The sequence below is a fragment of the Hyaena hyaena genome, unplaced genomic scaffold (genome assembly GCF_003009895.1).
Source record: "Hyaena hyaena isolate Hyena2069 unplaced genomic scaffold, ASM300989v1 scaffold_79, whole genome shotgun sequence".
NCBI classification, from domain to species: domain Eukaryota; kingdom Metazoa; phylum Chordata; class Mammalia; order Carnivora; family Hyaenidae; genus Hyaena; species Hyaena hyaena.
This window is the reverse complement of record NW_024080711.1, coordinates 713,037-730,584: the sequence shown is the minus strand read 5'-3', so window position 1 is coordinate 730,584 and position 17,548 is coordinate 713,037. Positions and strand designations below refer to the sequence as shown.

Here is a 17,548-nt window from a genome sequence, read left to right as displayed (position 1 = left end):
CGGAAGCCCCGTGCGCCGCCCACCGCCGCAGTGACGGGTTAACGCTTCTCCGGGGTGGAGGTGGGGGCGCGTTGTGTGGAAAGAGAGGCCGTCCCAACCCGACTCCTCTGAGAGCCACCCGCGAGCCAGCCCTCCCCTCCCCCGCGAACACTACGCAGAGCAGGCCCCGCCCCTCGGCCGCGGCGCGTGCGCAGAAGCCCCGCCCCTCCGCCCCAGCCCCACCCCCACACCCGCAGCAGCCGCCGCCGCCACCTCTCCCTTCCTCTCAGCTCTTTCCTCCTCCTGTTTTCTTTTCCCTCCTCCCCCTCGCCTCCTTTTCTCCTCCTCCTCCGGCGCTGACGCTCGCGTAGGGCTCTGGCGTCAGACGCGCGGGGGCGGGGCGAGTGCGGCGGGGGGTATAAGTAGAGGGTGCAGGAGGCGGTGCTTCCCCTTCTCCCCGGCGGTTAGTGCTGAGAGTGCGGAGTGTGTGCTCCGGGCTCGGAACACACATTTATTATTAAAAAACCCAAAAAAAATCTAAAAAAATCTTTTAAAAAACCCAAAAAAAATTAACAAAAAATCCGCGTCTCCCCCGCCGGAGACTTTTATTTTTTTTTCTTCCTCTTTTATAAAATAACCCGGTGAAGCAGCCGAGACCGACCCGCCCGCCCGCCCGCGGCCCCGCAGCAGCTCCAAGAAGGAACCAAGAGACCGAGGCCTTCCCGCTGCCTGGACCCGACACCGCCACCCTCGCTCCTTAGCCGGCAGCCAGCAGCCAGCGGCAGCCGATCGACCCCGTTCTGCGGCCGTTGAGTAGTTTTCGATTCCGGTTGATTTTTGTCCCTCTGCGCTTGCCCCCGCTCCCCTCCCCCCGGCTCCGGCCCCCGGCCCCAGCACTCGCTCTCCTCCTCTTACGGAAAGGTCGCGGCCTGTGGCCCTGCGGGCAGCCGTGCCGAGATGAACCCCAGCGCCCCCAGCTACCCCATGGCCTCGCTCTACGTGGGGGACCTACACCCCGACGTGACCGAGGCGATGCTCTACGAGAAGTTCAGCCCGGCCGGGCCCATCCTCTCCATCCGGGTCTGCAGGGACATGATCACCCGCCGCTCCTTGGGCTACGCGTATGTGAACTTCCAGCAGCCGGCGGACGGTGAGAGCCGGGCCCGGCGGGCGGGCGGGCGGCCATGAGGCGCAGGCGGCGGCGGGCGGGCTAGGCCGGCGGGCCCGGGGGAGGGGGCGGGAGGGCATGTCAGCCCCCCACGGCCGGCGGGGAGAGGCTCGAGCGCCGGGACCCCCGCTCCCGGTGCCCGCGGGGACCCGCGCTGCCGGCAGCCGCACGCCTGGCCACTTCCTCCTTTGCGACCATTTTCTCGGCCTCAGCCGCTCTCAAACTTTAGGGTGATGACGCGCCGGGAGGTTGGGTGAAATTGGGCTCTTCCACCGCGCTGCCGCCAGTAGCCGCGGGATTCTTGGGCGTCGGGAGTCGAGCCCCCTTCTCCGGTAATAGGTGAAGGCGCTCCCACCACCCGGGCTCTTGCCGGCGCCCCAGGAACCGCAGGAAGTGCGGTTCGGTGCTCGAAAAATACCACGTGTTGAACCCTGTAACCTCACAGGCCCGAGGCCTGTTTCTGCTACTGGCCCAATCGCCTGGGGGAGCCACAGGGCCTTAGAATAAAGTTAATTTGGGGATGTGGTGATCCTTGGGTTTCTGATTCCTTTCTTAATAACTTGTCAGCGACCGGTGGCTCTAGAGATGTGTAAATTCCCAAATGAGACACGTATTTGGGGTTTTCCCCGAGTTCCGGCGTGTCTCACTCATGAACTGCAGAATGGTAGAAGCAGGGGATGTGGAGTATGGCCCTTCTCAGATGAACTATTTTCTCAAGCAGTGCGGATCACTTTAAATGTTTTATCCAAATTAGTTTCGTAATACTGGTAATTTGTTCAGAATGTTTTTCTCTTCTGAAGTAGTTCCTGTCCTTTTGAGAGGTTTTCCTTAAAATGTATGCACCAATTTTGGCTTTGAACTGTTACTTACAAGTGTCTTGTGGACTGGACCATTATACTTAATGGCATTCAGGTAGTAAAGGTTTATTTTTTAAAGTGGTTCAGAATATCCATACATCATGGGGAATTGGACAAAATAGCAAGAGATTAGAATTTTAGGGTTGAAATTTATGGAGAAAAATGTGGCTGACCTTGGATTTTTATTTTGAAGTTAAACCATTCACAAAAAATTGGCAAACAGATAAGATAATGTGGCGTGATGAGTTGCCAGGATTTTCTATTTGGATCAGTTGTCTTCCCAAGTCAGCTTCAGTTGACTTTATGGCCCAGTTTGCTTTTTTTTTTTTTTTTAATCCAAGCGGTTTGACTACATAGTAAGTAACATAAAGTACAAGGAATTCACTTTTAATTTTTTATTTTACTAAGTTCACTCAGAACTGAAGTTACTCAGCTTTTCACTAAGTGAAGGTAATACCGAGATTTGGGGTAGGCGTATTATCCAGAGACCCAGAGCCAGAAGTTGTAAAACTGCGCTGCAGGTTGCCTCCCCTTTTGTCCTGTAAGCAGTAGCTCTAAATGTCCCTCTATAACAATTCTTCCCAGCCCTGGACAGAATTTGCCACTGAATGAAAGATAAAAATTAGGGAAAGTAACTTTGGAGCAGGTAATCACAATCTAGAGTTGACAGAGAAAAGTTGAACAAACCCTAAAGACCATAAAATGTAAGTTTTAGAAATGGCTGTTATTCTGTCTCAGTTTAACAATTTTAAAGTGAAAAAAACCCCACTTTTTAGAATTTCTTGTGATTTGAAAAGTTGAACTTCAGGTTACCATGGTTACAGTACACTGTATTCTCTGTCTATTCCATAGACCAGTACTGTAACTGCTCAAAAGAAGATAGCATTTTTTCATCTTCCATTTGGTTTCTGTCAGTACAAAGTACCATGTTTCTAGTTTTTCCAGTGGTTTTCTCTTTCTTTTACTATTTACTGCAACATTGATGAACTTGTAGAATAGCTTTCAAAAGTGACCAGTTTCCAATTTAACAGGAAGAGGTGACTCATTCAAAAGACGCTCAAGCAAAGTCAGCTAAAAAACTAGGGGAGCTGAGTAGGTGTGGTCAATTGATAATGAGCTGACAGCTGATTGTCACTATCTTCTGGAAACTGGAGCTTCATTTATAAAAAGAAGTGGCCGGAAAATTTGTCCTCTCAATAACTTTACAGTTATATTGGCATAGAATTTGTAGAAATGGGTGTTTCAGGACTTCAAATGGACTATGTTTTTTCCTTATTTACGACTTTTTTTTTTTTTTTTTTTTTAAAGAATACTTTTTCCTGGAAAGTCTCAGTAAGTGCTTCATGGTAGAGGTGGACATAATTCAATCCTTCAAAGACCCTGAAATCATAAGAGTAGATTTTGAAATTTTCTAACACTATCTAGAAATAATTGATTAAATGACCAGTTATTAAATAAATAAGTGACCAAAAGAATTGGTTTTAAGTGTCAAAGTATTAGTGAGCAAATTGTGAATATTGTAGACCTGGTATCCCAAAAATTCTGTATTCATTATAGAGCTAAGTATGCCTGACATTGGATTAGTTTTTGAAGGCTGGATTCAAGTCTTGATCTGAATGAATATAGCCTTTTTAAAAAAAATATATTTTTAATGTTTTATTTATTTCTGAGAGAGAAGACAGCATGAGCAGGGGAGGGTCAGAGAGAGGGAGACACAGAATCTGAAACTGGCTCCAGGCTGTGAGCTGTCAGCACAGAGCCCGACGTGGAGCTCAAAATCATGAAATGTGAGATCGTGACCCAAGCCAAAGTCCGACGCTTAACCGGCTGAGCCACCCAGGCGTTCCCTCCCTCCACCCCCCACCCCCGTTTTTTTTTTAATATGGCATAGGAGGTTGTGCCATTGAGTCCCGAAATCACACCCCACCCCCCGAAATCACACCCATCCCCCATCCCGGGGACTTTTTTTTTTTTTTTTTTAATGGACTAGTTTTTGTGTAATACTGGCTGTGGTAAGCAATGAAAAGTTTGATTTTGACAAAGAAGTTAAAATGCTTGAAAATTTAAAACCTATGAAGTCTGTGGATAATTCATAATTGCCTAACCTTATATTGCTCATTAAGTAGATTGTATCCGAAGAGATATCTTGGTTTTATGTTGAGTAGGAACAAAAAGGTGATTTTAGATTATGGCAGTTAATGATTGTTTTAGAAATACCTTATTAGTGATAGGTCATCTATTAACATGGGAAATTTGACATTTCTAATAATTGTCTTATTTTACATTGTACAATTTAAATCTAGAGTAGTGTGAGGTATGGTCCAACCATCTTGAAGTTTAAAGAGGTAGAGGGACTGTGTGCCCAAGCACTTTACTCCACAATGATTTAATATAATTTTTAGTACCCCAAAAAATGTTTCGAGGTATAATTCACTCTGAACATGTGTTTCTTTGCAGCGGAGCGTGCATTGGACACCATGAATTTTGATGTTATAAAGGGCAAGCCAGTACGCATCATGTGGTCTCAGCGTGATCCATCACTTCGCAAAAGTGGAGTGGGCAACATATTCATTAAAAATTTGGACAAATCCATTGATAACAAAGCACTGTATGATACATTTTCTGCTTTTGGTAACATCCTTTCATGTAAGGTAAGCAAAAATGTGACAGGTGAACATTTACAGCACTTGAGCTTCTGGTAGTTTATTCCTTAAAAGAGCAACCATGCTGTCTGTTAATGGGTGGCTTTTATTTCCCAAATACCCAGGCTAGGAGCCTGACAAGTTCTCTGAACACTGGGAAAAAATGCCAAATCAATAGCAAGTAATGAAAAATTGGTATCCGTTTTTCCCTAGGTGGTTTGTGATGAAAATGGTTCCAAAGGTTATGGATTTGTACATTTTGAGACACAGGAAGCAGCTGAAAGAGCTATTGAAAAAATGAATGGGATGCTTCTAAATGATCGCAAAGTGTAAGTATAAATAGTTAATCATATTTCAAATCTGTTTTTAGTAGTTCAAATCAATTCATTTTACAAGTTAATATGTTTGTGTTTTTAAAGAGCTATAGCTGCAGTGAAAATTAATAAACCACATCTTGGTAGGTTTTGTAATTGTCTCTTCTCATTTGTAACATACAAATAAATAACAGTGAATTAATGTAATTGGTCAGCATTCAAACCAAAAAGAAAACAAAGATAGGTTTACTGAGATCTGAAGCTTTTTCAGAATAAGTGCATAGTTAAAAATACTAAGAATCCAGACAGAAACTTAATCATAGTTCCTGAGGTGGTCATTGACCCATTTTACATTTGAGGAAACTGAGGCTGAAATAATTTGTGTGTATTATTAACATGCTGGCTTGACATATGAGCTCGTGGTCTAAATTCAGAGCTTAAGTTGGCTCTTTACTTGGCCATACTACTACAATTTATTGATGGAGTTTAAAGGTTTGAGTTTGTTTTTTAATCTTGTGACCCACCCCCCCACTTAAAGATAAAGTGGAATTACACCAGAAATCTTCATAACTAATCTTTCCTGAAATAAACTTGTTTTTGAAAGTTGCTAACTTTTTATATAGTGGCAGAGATAAAAATCTCTGCGACTATTTCTGCTGCAGGTTGTAAAATCACAGGTTTTATGAGCCCAAAGAAATAACATCTTCAGTTTTTTATCCTCATTGCCAGTCAATTTTGTTAACTTAACCGGGCAGATTCAATTGTAAGGTCATATTTTAAATGATCTGAGTTCATGTTGCTGTGTAAACTGCAATGATGGCATGCATATTGGGTTTGGTGGTTCTTAACAACTCCTTAAACTGCATCACTTACAGTGTGGTCGCCTCATCAAGTGGTATGCTCAGTCTGTACGTGAAGGGATCATTATGCACATGGTGTTACCTATTCAAATTTGTGTGTCCCTGCATGATTAGGGAAAGACTTTGTAATGTGTAAAGAACCCATATAAGTAAGAAACCAGTTCCTTGATATGAACAATTTACAAAGGCTAATTCTTAGTAGTACATCTTTATTTTTTGGAAGTAGTACATTTTTAAATGAGAGAAGTATTTAGCATCATTAGTATTAGAAGATAAAAATCTTAGTTTGCCTGTCCACATTCTTGGGGGACAAGAAGAAGAATGTCCAGCATCGGTGGGGGTCTAGATTAAATAGAGACCTTATTGCCCTTTTGAGTATAAAGTAATCCTTTTGGAAAACCGTTTGTGTATATAAAGTTAAGATCCTTTATAGGCTTTTTTTTTTTTTTTTAAATGTCTTGCTTTTGAGACAGCGAGAGAGACCACGTAAATAGGGGACGGTCAGAGAAAGAGGGAGTTACAGAATCTGAAGACAGGCTCCAGGCTCTGAGCTAGCAGTCAGCACAGAGCCCGATGCGGGGCTCAAATCCACGAACCGTGAGATGATGACCTGAGCCAAAGTTGGATGCTTAACCGACTGAGCCACCCAGGCTCCCCGATATAGGCCTTTTGAACTACTGTGATTGCTGCAAATCTATTCTAGGAAATAACAAAAAGGCTCATTGAGTTCCAGCATTCTACAAAAGCAGAAAGTTGTGATGTCCACAGTGGAGTATTAGGCTCCTTTGAGAATGATTGTAAAGCTGATAGCATGGAGAAGCACGGAATGAGTGGGGTGGGGAAGGTTAAGGGACAGAATGGTATGTCCATTAAAACAAAAGGACTTAGGGGAAAGACCGTCATGATTTGGGTGGTATTAATGGGAGATGGCTTTTTACTTTGATGCCTATTATAGTAGTCTTTAATGACATGCACTACTTTTAGGGAAAACTAAAATTTTAAAACATTAGGTCGATAACGCTGCAGAGAAAATTTGCCAGAGTGTTATGTGTTAAAAGTATAGATTCATAAGTATAAATTTTCCATTTTAGGAGATCACAAAAAATGTTCAGGGGCCACTTTGTAATAGCATTGATGAAAGTTTTGTCTTTTCCTTGGTGTGGTGCATGTGTTACTCCCACTCCCTTATATTGCCAGGCATGATCTCTTTAACCTGGGTTTGCTAGAAGGAAGGGAGAGGAGTGTGAAGAAAAATGCTTCCTTTTTTATTGTAGTTAAGAGGTTTGTTCTTTTATGCTGCCAATTTTTTCACTTAAAGGCACTTGTTTTATCGTGTGCTCTTTGTTAGAGATTCTGAAATTAACAGTAACAATTACAAAATCAACCATCAGGCTTAATTAATCTGAACTTAATAAAATAGAACCTAATTTTATAGTCCTTACATATTTTATTAGATTTGTTGGACGATTTAAGTCTCGTAAAGAACGAGAAGCAGAACTCGGAGCTAGGGCAAAAGAGTTCACCAATGTTTACATCAAGAATTTTGGAGAAGATATGGATGATGAGCGCCTTAAGGATCTCTTTGGCAAGTTTGGTAATGTGTCTGAATTAAATTTTTACACTCAAAAGTTCTGAGTAATTGCTCAACATTAGTTTTGGCTAATACTTTATACTAAAGTAAATGAAATGAAACTTAATATGGTACTTAAAAATAACTGTCATTATGTGGATCAAACTACTGATAGTCCATTACACTACAAAGTAGTATATAAATAAAGGTTAATAGTGTTGTATTAGCACAGTAAGATGTGACTGCATAATTGGAACAGAGTTTAAAAGGTTATGTTACAGTCAGAAATTGTGCTGGATTTATGCGCTTAACAGATCCCATCTCCTCAGAGGCATGCACACGACACAGCCAACTTAGGTCAGAATGCAGTCATTAGGGGACAGGAAAGCTGGCCAGCTTTAGGATATTTGGCCAGTCTTAAAAGCCTCGTGTTTGAGCAATTTGAAACCATGACATTCAAAGACAAAGCCAGAGATCCTGATTTTCCCGTGATATCACCTTGGGATGGCCTTCTGAATCCATGGGATCTTAAACTATTTGTTCCTTTGCATTTCAAAATTAACTTCATTAAATTTTAAGTCCGTGAAGTGTAATCAGCCTCACTTTAGATAGTTGTGTAACTGATCAGAGGATGAATTTTAAATTGAACGCTTTTGCAGGTGATTTGCTTTCCCTTATTTGTTGAACTTAGTAAATAGGTGGCTTTTTTTTATTTTGAGCACCTCAAATGACACAGAATTAGGAAATCTAATTTTTTATTGCTGATCTAGCATGCCACATTGAACCCTTCGCTCCTTTGAGCAAAAACTTGTCTTTTTGCACAAAGGTAAATTGTATCTTGCATCTTTAAATTCTCTTTAGTGAATGCTTTTGTATGTTTCATTGTCTTTTTTAATTAGAAGCTGTTAAAGAGTTGATTATTGTTAACCAGTTATCCCAAGTTAATGTGAGGTGACCACCAATATGTAAATTTGTCGAATGTTTTCTTGCCTATTTCTTAAAGCAGAGATTGGAAGTACAGCATTAGGACCAGAGGTACCTTAAAAGAAACAGTCTGCCTGTGCCCATGCCTCTTCCATAGTCCTTGAATTCAGATATGATTTTAAATCTTTTTTGGCCCCATCTGCTAGGCTGAGATAACACCTCAGTTAAGTGTCTTTTTCACTTGGAAGGACGGGGGCCATATGTCGTCAAAAACGTGCCACCTTCTCCCAGGTGATTTCTGTCTTTCCAAAGGTTCATGTATTCCCTCCACTCTCAGTTGAAAGTCAAGTGGGCTAAGGGTTAAGAAAAACAAATTGTTGGCCAAAAAAAAAAAAAGTAAAACAAATCTGTTTCAAACGAAGAATAAAATCTCCTCTCTCATCTTTTACAGTTGTCTAAAACATTACCTCCTTAAATGGAAGGAGAAATGAGTGTTTCAGGGAATAGAGTACTTAGCTTCTTAGTAGAAATAAAAGGTCTTTGAAGAGACTTTTAATTTTTATTTTTTTCATGGCTTTGTTTTTGTGTGTTAAATTTTGAAATGTATAAACTAAATGTGTGAAATACCTTTGAATCATCTAAAAAATTTTTTTAGGACCTGCCTTAAGTGTGAAAGTAATGACTGATGAAAGTGGAAAATCCAAAGGTTTTGGATTTGTAAGCTTCGAAAGGCATGAAGATGCACAGAAAGTAAGACTCAAATATACTAACTAAAGTCAGTGTGGGTTTCCCATATTGTGTAGTAAAAAGGGAGATGACAGGTTTCCTTTCTCTTCTGCTGAAATCTACATGCATTCCAATGGCTATTTTACATGTATTGTTTTCATTTACTTGTACTTTATTAGTTTTAAGGGTATAAATTGGAAACCTATATTTTCCCAAAACAATAAAGCTTAGTTTTTGTGAGAGGTCACCTTTAGCTTTCATAACCTAACGTTTTACGTATTGTTAAAGAAATGAACTTCTTTCTCCATTGCAAGTTAGTAATTAAAGTTTTTGTGATTTTTTTGTAAGGCTGTGGATGAGATGAATGGGAAGGAGCTCAATGGAAAACAAATTTACGTTGGTCGAGCTCAGAAAAAAGTGGAACGGCAGACGGAACTTAAGCGCAAATTTGAACAGATGAAGCAAGATAGGATCACCAGATACCAGGTTCATTTTTAATTGACAAGCAAAATAAGACAGGGATGAGGAAACCTATTTTACGGTCGTTTCAGTTACTGCCAGGTAACTGGAGGGTTTGAGAGGGGGAAAGGAGAAGAAACCTGGGATAAAATACTAGGAAGTGTGCTTAAGTACCACTGTGGCTTTCTTTTTCCTTCGTCTTCAGTTTTCTTTTTTCTTTTTTAGGGTGTCAACCTTTATGTGAAAAATCTTGATGATGGTATTGATGATGAACGTCTCCGGAAAGAGTTTTCTCCTTTTGGTACAATCACTAGTGCAAAGGTAAAGCATATGATACTTTTTTAAGATTTAGGGAAAATGAATGCATGTGGGTAATACGTACATAAATTTCACATTAATAAACCTACTGGGGTCTTTGTCTTACTTTGTAAATGAATAGACAAATAGGGCTTTGGCGGGGGTTTCCTTCCAAAAAAAACAGGCTTTCATTTTTTTGGAGGTTGGGTTTCTGTTTCATTGCTTCAAAAATATAGTCAAATTTGAAGTAGATGTAGCCTTGATGGTTTATTTTTTGCAGGTGGTGAGTTCTGAATTCTTGGGAAGGCTTCATTTGTTGACCATAGTTCATGATTGATCCTCACATAATATGCCTTGTTCTGTATACTCTGTTCAACTTGTTATTTTCCTGGTTAAAGAAGGAAGTTTATGGGACACCTGGGTGGCTCAGTCAGTTAAGTGTCTGACTCTTGATTTTGGCTCAGGTTATGATTTCACAGTTTGTGGGGTTGAGCCCCACATCAGCGCTCCACACTGACAGCTCTGAGCCTGCCTGGGATTCTCTGTCCCGCTCTCTCTGCCCCTCTTCCACACGCATGCCCTCTCAGTCTCTCAATATTTTTCTTTTTTAAAAGAAAAGGCAGTCTGTTAAACTATAATTGTTACAGGGGAAATTTATATTCACTAACAATGCATTCTGGGGAGTCAAACTTCAAGCCCCTTAATAGTAAAGATAGATTTACTTGAACTCAGAAATTAAAAATTATTTGAAATATGTGGTTCTAATCTAAATTCTGGGATTTTTAAGAATCTCTGTTCTGGGTATTTTTTCTGATGTCAATGATCCAAGAATTCCTCTGTGTGTAAAGTTCTGTGCATATCTATTTTGGGGTATAGGAGGAGTGTCAAAAACTTAGATTCTCAGGAATACGGGAGAAATGGAGAAATTAAAACTGAGGGCCAGGGAATGACCTCATGGCTGATCTTCCTACTCTTCCTGGCGACTTCATTGGTCAAGGGAGCTTCTATGACAGGAGATGTGAGGGGCACACAAGATGAATACAAATAAAGATGGTATGCTCCTTGAAAGTGGTTTAAATTGAATATTATACCTCAGTTTTTAAAGTCTTTTATGGATCATATCACCACTTGTGGCCAGGAGGTGAAAAAGGAGGCAAGAGTTTATTCTGGAGGAGGAAGTCCTGATGATAAGTTTATCAAACCAGGAAGGCAAAACATGAAAGGTGGTGAACTCCACACCTTCTATCCCGTTTGGGTGGCCTTCCCAGATAGTCTTCCATGTTCAAATACTGTTTTGTAGCTGTATAAGCAACTTTTTTAGAAGCCCACAATTGTACTATACGTAGTCTGTGACTTGCATTTTTACTAAACAGTAGGTCTAGATACATAGTTTTATCCTCATTTTGGTTTTTTTTACTAAGGGCTGAATATTCATTGTATTGATATAACATATCTATATTTTTGAACATTTGGGTTGCTTTGCAGGTTTCCACTGTTAGACTCACCATTCCAATAAACATTCTTCTTCGAAAGAAATACTAGTATTTCTAAAGTTCTAGAATTAAAATTACTAATCAGTATATATATTTTAAGTTAATAAGCCAAATTGTCCCAAAAGGCTTGACAGATTGATACATCTTTTCCACTGGGGACATGCCTTTCACGTGAGGAAGAGTTGTGACTTAATTCTTCTCATTTGTCTCAGTATAGTCCCATGTATAGAATGCAAAGTCCATTTTTTCATTATTTTTAAAATGTTAACACACTCAATTCCCATAATTGCATGGGTTTTGGGTTTCAGGGTCGTTTTAGGTATAGTTGACATATACTAGATATACAACATAGTGATGATGTTTTTATACGTTGTGAAATGGTCATAATAAATCCAGTTAACATTTGTCACTATAAATAGTTAAAAAAATTTTTTCTCTTGTGGTAAAAACTTTTGACATCTACTTTCAGGAACCTTCCAGTGTGTAATATAGAACTATTGACTGTAGTCCCCATGCTCTACATGAATTGCTTCCCCGGACTGATTTTGTAGCTGGGAGTTTCTACTTTTTAAAACCTGTTTGTTTCTTCTACCCCCACCTCTCGACCTCTAGCAACCATCAGCTCAGGTTTTTGGTTGGTTGGTTTGCGTGTGTTTTGCTTTTCGTCCACTTCTACGTGAGAGCCTTGGACGGTGTTCTTATGGTACTGCATACCATTTAATATAGCTGTAGAGCGAGCTTATATTTAAGGCTAGTGAGGAGTTCTTTGCATCTCCTTGGTGCTCCTTTGAAAGATATTTGCAGTGTTTGGAAGCTTCCTTCTAGCCAGTATTTATGGCCCTTTTGGTCTTGAATGTGAACTTATTTTAAATTTTGGATATTTTAAGATTCAGCTGCTTCTCCATCCCACCCAAAGAATAGTAAAGCATCTCGTCAATTTGAATTGCTAAGTCCAATTTTAATGATGGTAAAGAGTCAAATTTAGCAGGCCCTGAATGTATTACTTGGGTATTTAACCTTAATATTGAATATCTAATACCTAATTGACTATCTAAAATTTTTGCATGTTTGCTGTTGTACCGCCACCTCTTTACTTCGCGAAGATACCACATGTGTGTAGCTTGCGCTGATACTTCGGTATTAAGGAGAATTGTGGAAAACCATGAAAGCATTAACGTGTTTACTCATTTGAGTCCATAGCTGTGATTGAGTAGTAATGCTTTTTTCTTAGTGTCCCATTCTATCCTTGAATTAATCTTCTTTTCTTTAATCTTTTTGTCTCTTAATAGGTTATGATGGAGGGTGGTCGCAGCAAAGGGTTTGGTTTTGTATGTTTCTCCTCTCCAGAAGAAGCCACAAAAGCAGTTACAGAAATGAATGGTAGAATTGTGGCCACCAAGCCATTGTATGTAGCTTTAGCTCAGCGCAAAGAAGAGCGCCAGGCTCACCTCACTAACCAGTATATGCAGAGAATGGCAAGTGTCAGAGCTGTGCCCAATCCTGTAATCAACCCCTACCAGCCAGCACCTCCTTCAGGTTACTTCATGGCAGCTATCCCACAGGTGAGTTTCAGAAGAGAACAAGAACCTTGTGCAGGTTTTCATAATTGGTTACTTACGGTGCTTTTCTCTTAAATGGAGGCTTACAACTGAAGCATGTGAATTACGATTATATTTGAAAAAACTGCTTAGAGTGTAAGGACCTGCTGACTGTAGAGCATAGAGCTTGCTGTATCACTTGCTTTCGTCTTTACCGGATGCGTGTGTTTGCTTTCTGCAGACTCAGAACCGTGCTGCGTACTACCCTCCTAGCCAGATTGCTCAACTCAGACCAAGTCCTCGCTGGACTGCTCAGGGTGCCAGACCTCATCGTAAGCTTTTTGTTTTTAAGTGTGGTTGTAAATTGTTTGGACTAAATGTGAGACAAATTAGCTGTTCTATTTCAACAGTGTATTGACTCCCCTCCCATAATTTAGGGGTATGGGTGTTTATTTTGGGGATCCTAGTACTTTTTTAAGCAGAATTCTAAAATGCCTCCCTTTCCTGTCTTACTGAGGCAGTAGATTCTGTGCTGATTTGATTTTCCTTTATGACAAGTTTGGGAATGAATCCAACTCTTAATTTCATAGTTGGTTAGGCAGTTATTTTAAAAGCTCTTGTTTCATGTGTGAGGATTAGAGTCCTGGCATTTTGAGCCCTGCCCTGTGGACCAGGGCAGTATTGCAGGCACTTGGAACCAGGTTTGTGTATCACGTTCAGGTAATAAGTAATAAGCACTTGTTCTTATGTGAATTAAGGTTTTTATGGACTCATTTTCTGATTTGGTAAGTCTGGGCAAGCGGCAGATGAGAGACTGCTTTAAAACACCATAGTTATATTTAGTCACTTGTATCCTTTTGTTCAAAGGTCATCTCTAGAGTTTTGTAATGGTTTTGATGAATTTTTCCCAGTTAACGTGTGTCTGTATCTTCAAATGTAGCATTCCAAAATATGCCCGGTGCTATCCGCCCAGCCGCTCCCAGACCACCATTCAGTACTATGAGACCAGCTTCTTCACAGGTTCCACGAGTCATGTCCACACAGCGTGTTGGTAAGTCGGAACGCTTGCTGTAAAAATGGAGTCCTGACAGAAAGCACAGCAAAAGTACAAACCCGCATGTTCATTTTTTTTAGCTAACACGTCAACACAGACGATGGGTCCACGCCCCGCAGCCGCTGCTGCTGCAGCCACCCCTGCGGTCCGCACCGTTCCCCAGTATAAGTACGCCGCCGGGGTTCGCAATCCACAGCAGCATCTGAACGCACAGCCACAGGTTACCATGCAGCAGGTAGGTCTTCGAGGTCCTCGGGAGAGAACGGGCCTTGGCTGCAGTTAAAGAAATTGAGGACGGTTAGGTCATGAGAGCTTAAGGTGTCCAGGATGCTTTGCTATTTGATGTCCCAGTAATTGACCACACGTAAAAATGTCGTCTTTGCCTTAAACTGTGGGAATTAGACCAGCATCCCTTATCCTGCATTACTTTTGTGGTTTGAGAGCTTTGCTAGGCAAAGTCATCAGGAAGAAAGGGTGAAATAAAGATTGATTTGTGAGATGTGGCTCACCCCCTTTTTTCAACCCTGAGACAAAAACTGTCAACTGTCATTGTTCCAGGTAAAAAAGAAAATGATGTATTCTATGTGGTTATAATACTTGGGCTGGATTCACCCAGTCTTTCCTATTAATGTTTAGAATGCAGTCTTCATCTAGGGATTTTCTGGTGATGAATGTTTGTATGTGCTGTCACTTCTTGTTATTTCAAGTTCGGAATTTTCCTGTTTTTCTAGCCTGCTGTTCATGTACAAGGTCAGGAGCCTTTGACTGCTTCCATGTTGGCATCTGCCCCTCCTCAAGAGCAAAAGCAAATGTTGGGTAAGTGCCTTTGTCCTTCCTGGTCAGTGACAAGAGACTGACTAGAAACAGGAGGAAGATACTCTGACCTGCTTTGCACCTAAAAATGACAGTTAAGGTGATGGGATTGGTCTAAATTGGCTTGTCTGCTAGACTTCTTGATAGCTTTCCAAGCTCTTAATTAAATATTTTGCTTTTGATGAATAGGATAATAGAGCATTATTTGCCATGGATCCCATGACATTTTTGGGAGAGGGAATTTGAGCTAAATGGAAAAAAGAACAACTAAGCACACATTTAACAACTTAATTGCCTTGGGATAGATCTTGATCTGTTTGATAACAGGATCAAAATGGTGGATTTGGGATTAGCATCTATTTGTTGTATATAAAAGTAAGGTTCTTCAGCCCAGTTTTATTATTGGCATATGCCTTTAAAACTCTTCTAATAAAGGAATTTGATTTTGTTCCTAGGTGAGCGGCTCTTTCCTCTAATTCAAGCCATGCACCCTACTCTTGCTGGGAAAATCACTGGCATGTTGTTGGAGATTGATAATTCAGAACTTCTTCATATGCTGGAGTCTCCAGAGTCCCTCCGTTCTAAAGTAAGCCTCTTACACTGTGATTCCAGGGCTTTCTATGGAACCATGAACGTTAGTAAGTGCTTTATACATGCCATGCACAGTTCTAAGTTTTATAAGTAATAATTGTAAATCCTAGTAACCACCTGTGTTTCTGTTATCCCCATTTTATACTAGGGGAAACAGTTTAGAAACTTGGCCCTTTGTTCGCACAGCTAGTCCACAGCAGAGCTTGGTTTCACATCCACCCTCCATGCCCTCTTAGTAGTGCTGCTGCTTCAGTGAAGAAAGAGATGTTTGCCAGTATTAGGGGTGGAGAGCGTAAAAAGCACGAGGGGGGGTTCAGGATTCTAGGAGAGTGGTGGATTATAGCCCAAAAGGCTGTGGATACAGTGGAAATGTGCTCTTGAAAGCAGTTCTTTTCCACTTTCATCTGAGGAAAAGAGTTTGCTTCACCTTTGGACACTGATATGTTGTGAGTTTGAAATTCTTCTAGCTCCTCCTTTACAGAGCCAATTTGTTCTTTAGGTTGATGAAGCTGTTGCTGTACTACAAGCCCACCAAGCTAAAGAGGCCGCCCAGAAAGCAGTTAACAGTGCCACTGGCGTTCCAACTGTTTAAAGTGAGCAGTACTCCCTGTGGAGTTTTAAACTTTCTTTCTTATCACTTCCCAGTTTGAGTATATTTTGAAACCTCACCAAAATTTCTTTTTACCATTAATCCAAAAGCATTGCTAACTTTTTAAAGACAGAAATAGAAACTAAAGGAGATTTTACGTGTTAGCCTGGTATTGACTTGAAGTTTTAAATCCAAACATTTTGTATTTTAATTACTAATTAAATGGGCTTGGCTTTCTGGGTACTTACTCTCAGAGGACTTTGCATAGCTTATCACTTGAGTTGCAGCAAAGACAGTTGCCCAGGGCCTCTGCTATTGCCCGTCATTACTTCCAGGAAACAGGGTAGTATAGCTGTGTAGCTCAGACGGGAGATTGACACAGTTTTTCTGTAAAGGACCAGAAAGGAAATATTTTAGGCTCGGTGGGCCGTGTTGTCTATGTTGCAGTTACTCTGCTACAGTGTTAATGTGAAAGACCTCGTAGACATTATGTAAACAGGTAGTTGCTCTGTGTTCCACTAAGACTACAGAAACAGGCTGCAGACTAAATGTGGCCATCCACTTTAATTTTCTGTTGACAAGTGCCAGTGTTGGTTCTCTTATTTTGTTGCTGGTATTTGCCATTAGCATGCGGTGCGCTTTAAATTTGCACAGTGCTCCATTTGACACATTTCTGTAATGGAATACAATTGCCAGTATAGCAATAACTAGCAGCTACTGTCACTTTAAGGATTGTTTATTTTTAGCAGTTGGAATCATGAAATACTAGCTTCTTAGCAAGTTTTATGATTATAATTATTTTTTCTCCCTGCATTCACAGATTGATCAGGGACCACGAAAAGAAACTTGTGCTTCACCGAAGAAAAATATCTAAACATCGAAAAACTTAAACATTATGGAAAAAAAACATTGCAAAATATAAAATAAATAAAAAAAGGAAAGGAAACTTTGAACCTTATGTACCGAGCAAATGCCAGGTCTAGCAAACGTAATGCTAGTCCTAGATTACTTATTGATTTAAAAACAACAAAAAAACCCACAAAAAAATAGTAAAATATAAAAACAAATTAATGTTTTATAGACCCTGGGAAAAAGAATTTTCAGCAAAGTACAAAAATTTAAAGCATTCCTTTCTTTAATTTTGTAATTCTTTACTGTGGAATAGCTCAGAATGTCACTTCTGTTTTAAATAACAGAATTGATAACTGAGCAAGGAAACGTAATTTGGATTATAAAATTCTTGCTTTAATAAAAATTCCTTAAACAGTGCACGGTGGTGTTACGCTACTTTATTTCTCTTTGTAATTGGCTTGTGCAAATAGGTGATAAGCTAGATTTGGCAGAACCACCTCTTTCTTGAAAAAGGTGCTCTTAAGTTGAAAGGGTATCAGTTTTACGGGAAAGAGGCAGAAGAATTTCTCTAATGTGTTTTTATGAATTTAGATTTCCATGTGCATTCTTGAACCCAAAGTATATATGTATCATTAAATGACTAACATTTTTTGAGATGCCATTTTATGATTATATTAAGGTTTCTAAGCTGGAAAGATAGTTTACACCCTCATTTATATGGTATAAAACAATAGCAGCAGTGACGAAGGATAAGTTTTAAGCCTTAGTCTTGAAAAGACCTTTAATTTGATAGTTGCTGACTGTGACTTCATTTCTTAAACT

The 17,548-nt window shown here is 40.3% G+C and overlaps 1 protein-coding gene across 1 annotated transcript; it reads left to right on the top strand.

Moving 5' to 3' along the window:
• The first annotated feature begins 422 nt into the window (after window positions 1-422).
• PABPC1 (poly(A) binding protein cytoplasmic 1) lies at window positions 423-17,143 on the top strand. Its single transcript, XM_039233781.1, has 15 exons — window positions 423-1,129; window positions 4,462-4,655; window positions 4,860-4,975; window positions 7,275-7,414; window positions 8,970-9,064; window positions 9,389-9,526; window positions 9,725-9,820; window positions 12,579-12,851; window positions 13,069-13,159; window positions 13,768-13,878; window positions 13,962-14,116; window positions 14,613-14,697; window positions 15,150-15,280; window positions 15,785-15,878; window positions 16,695-17,143. The coding sequence occupies exons 1-14, from the start codon at window positions 937-939 to the stop codon at window positions 15,875-15,877; spliced, it is 1,911 nt and encodes a 636-aa protein (XP_039089712.1). The 5' UTR covers window positions 423-936; the 3' UTR covers window position 15,878; window positions 16,695-17,143.
• Window positions 17,144-17,548: the final 405 nt, after the last annotated feature.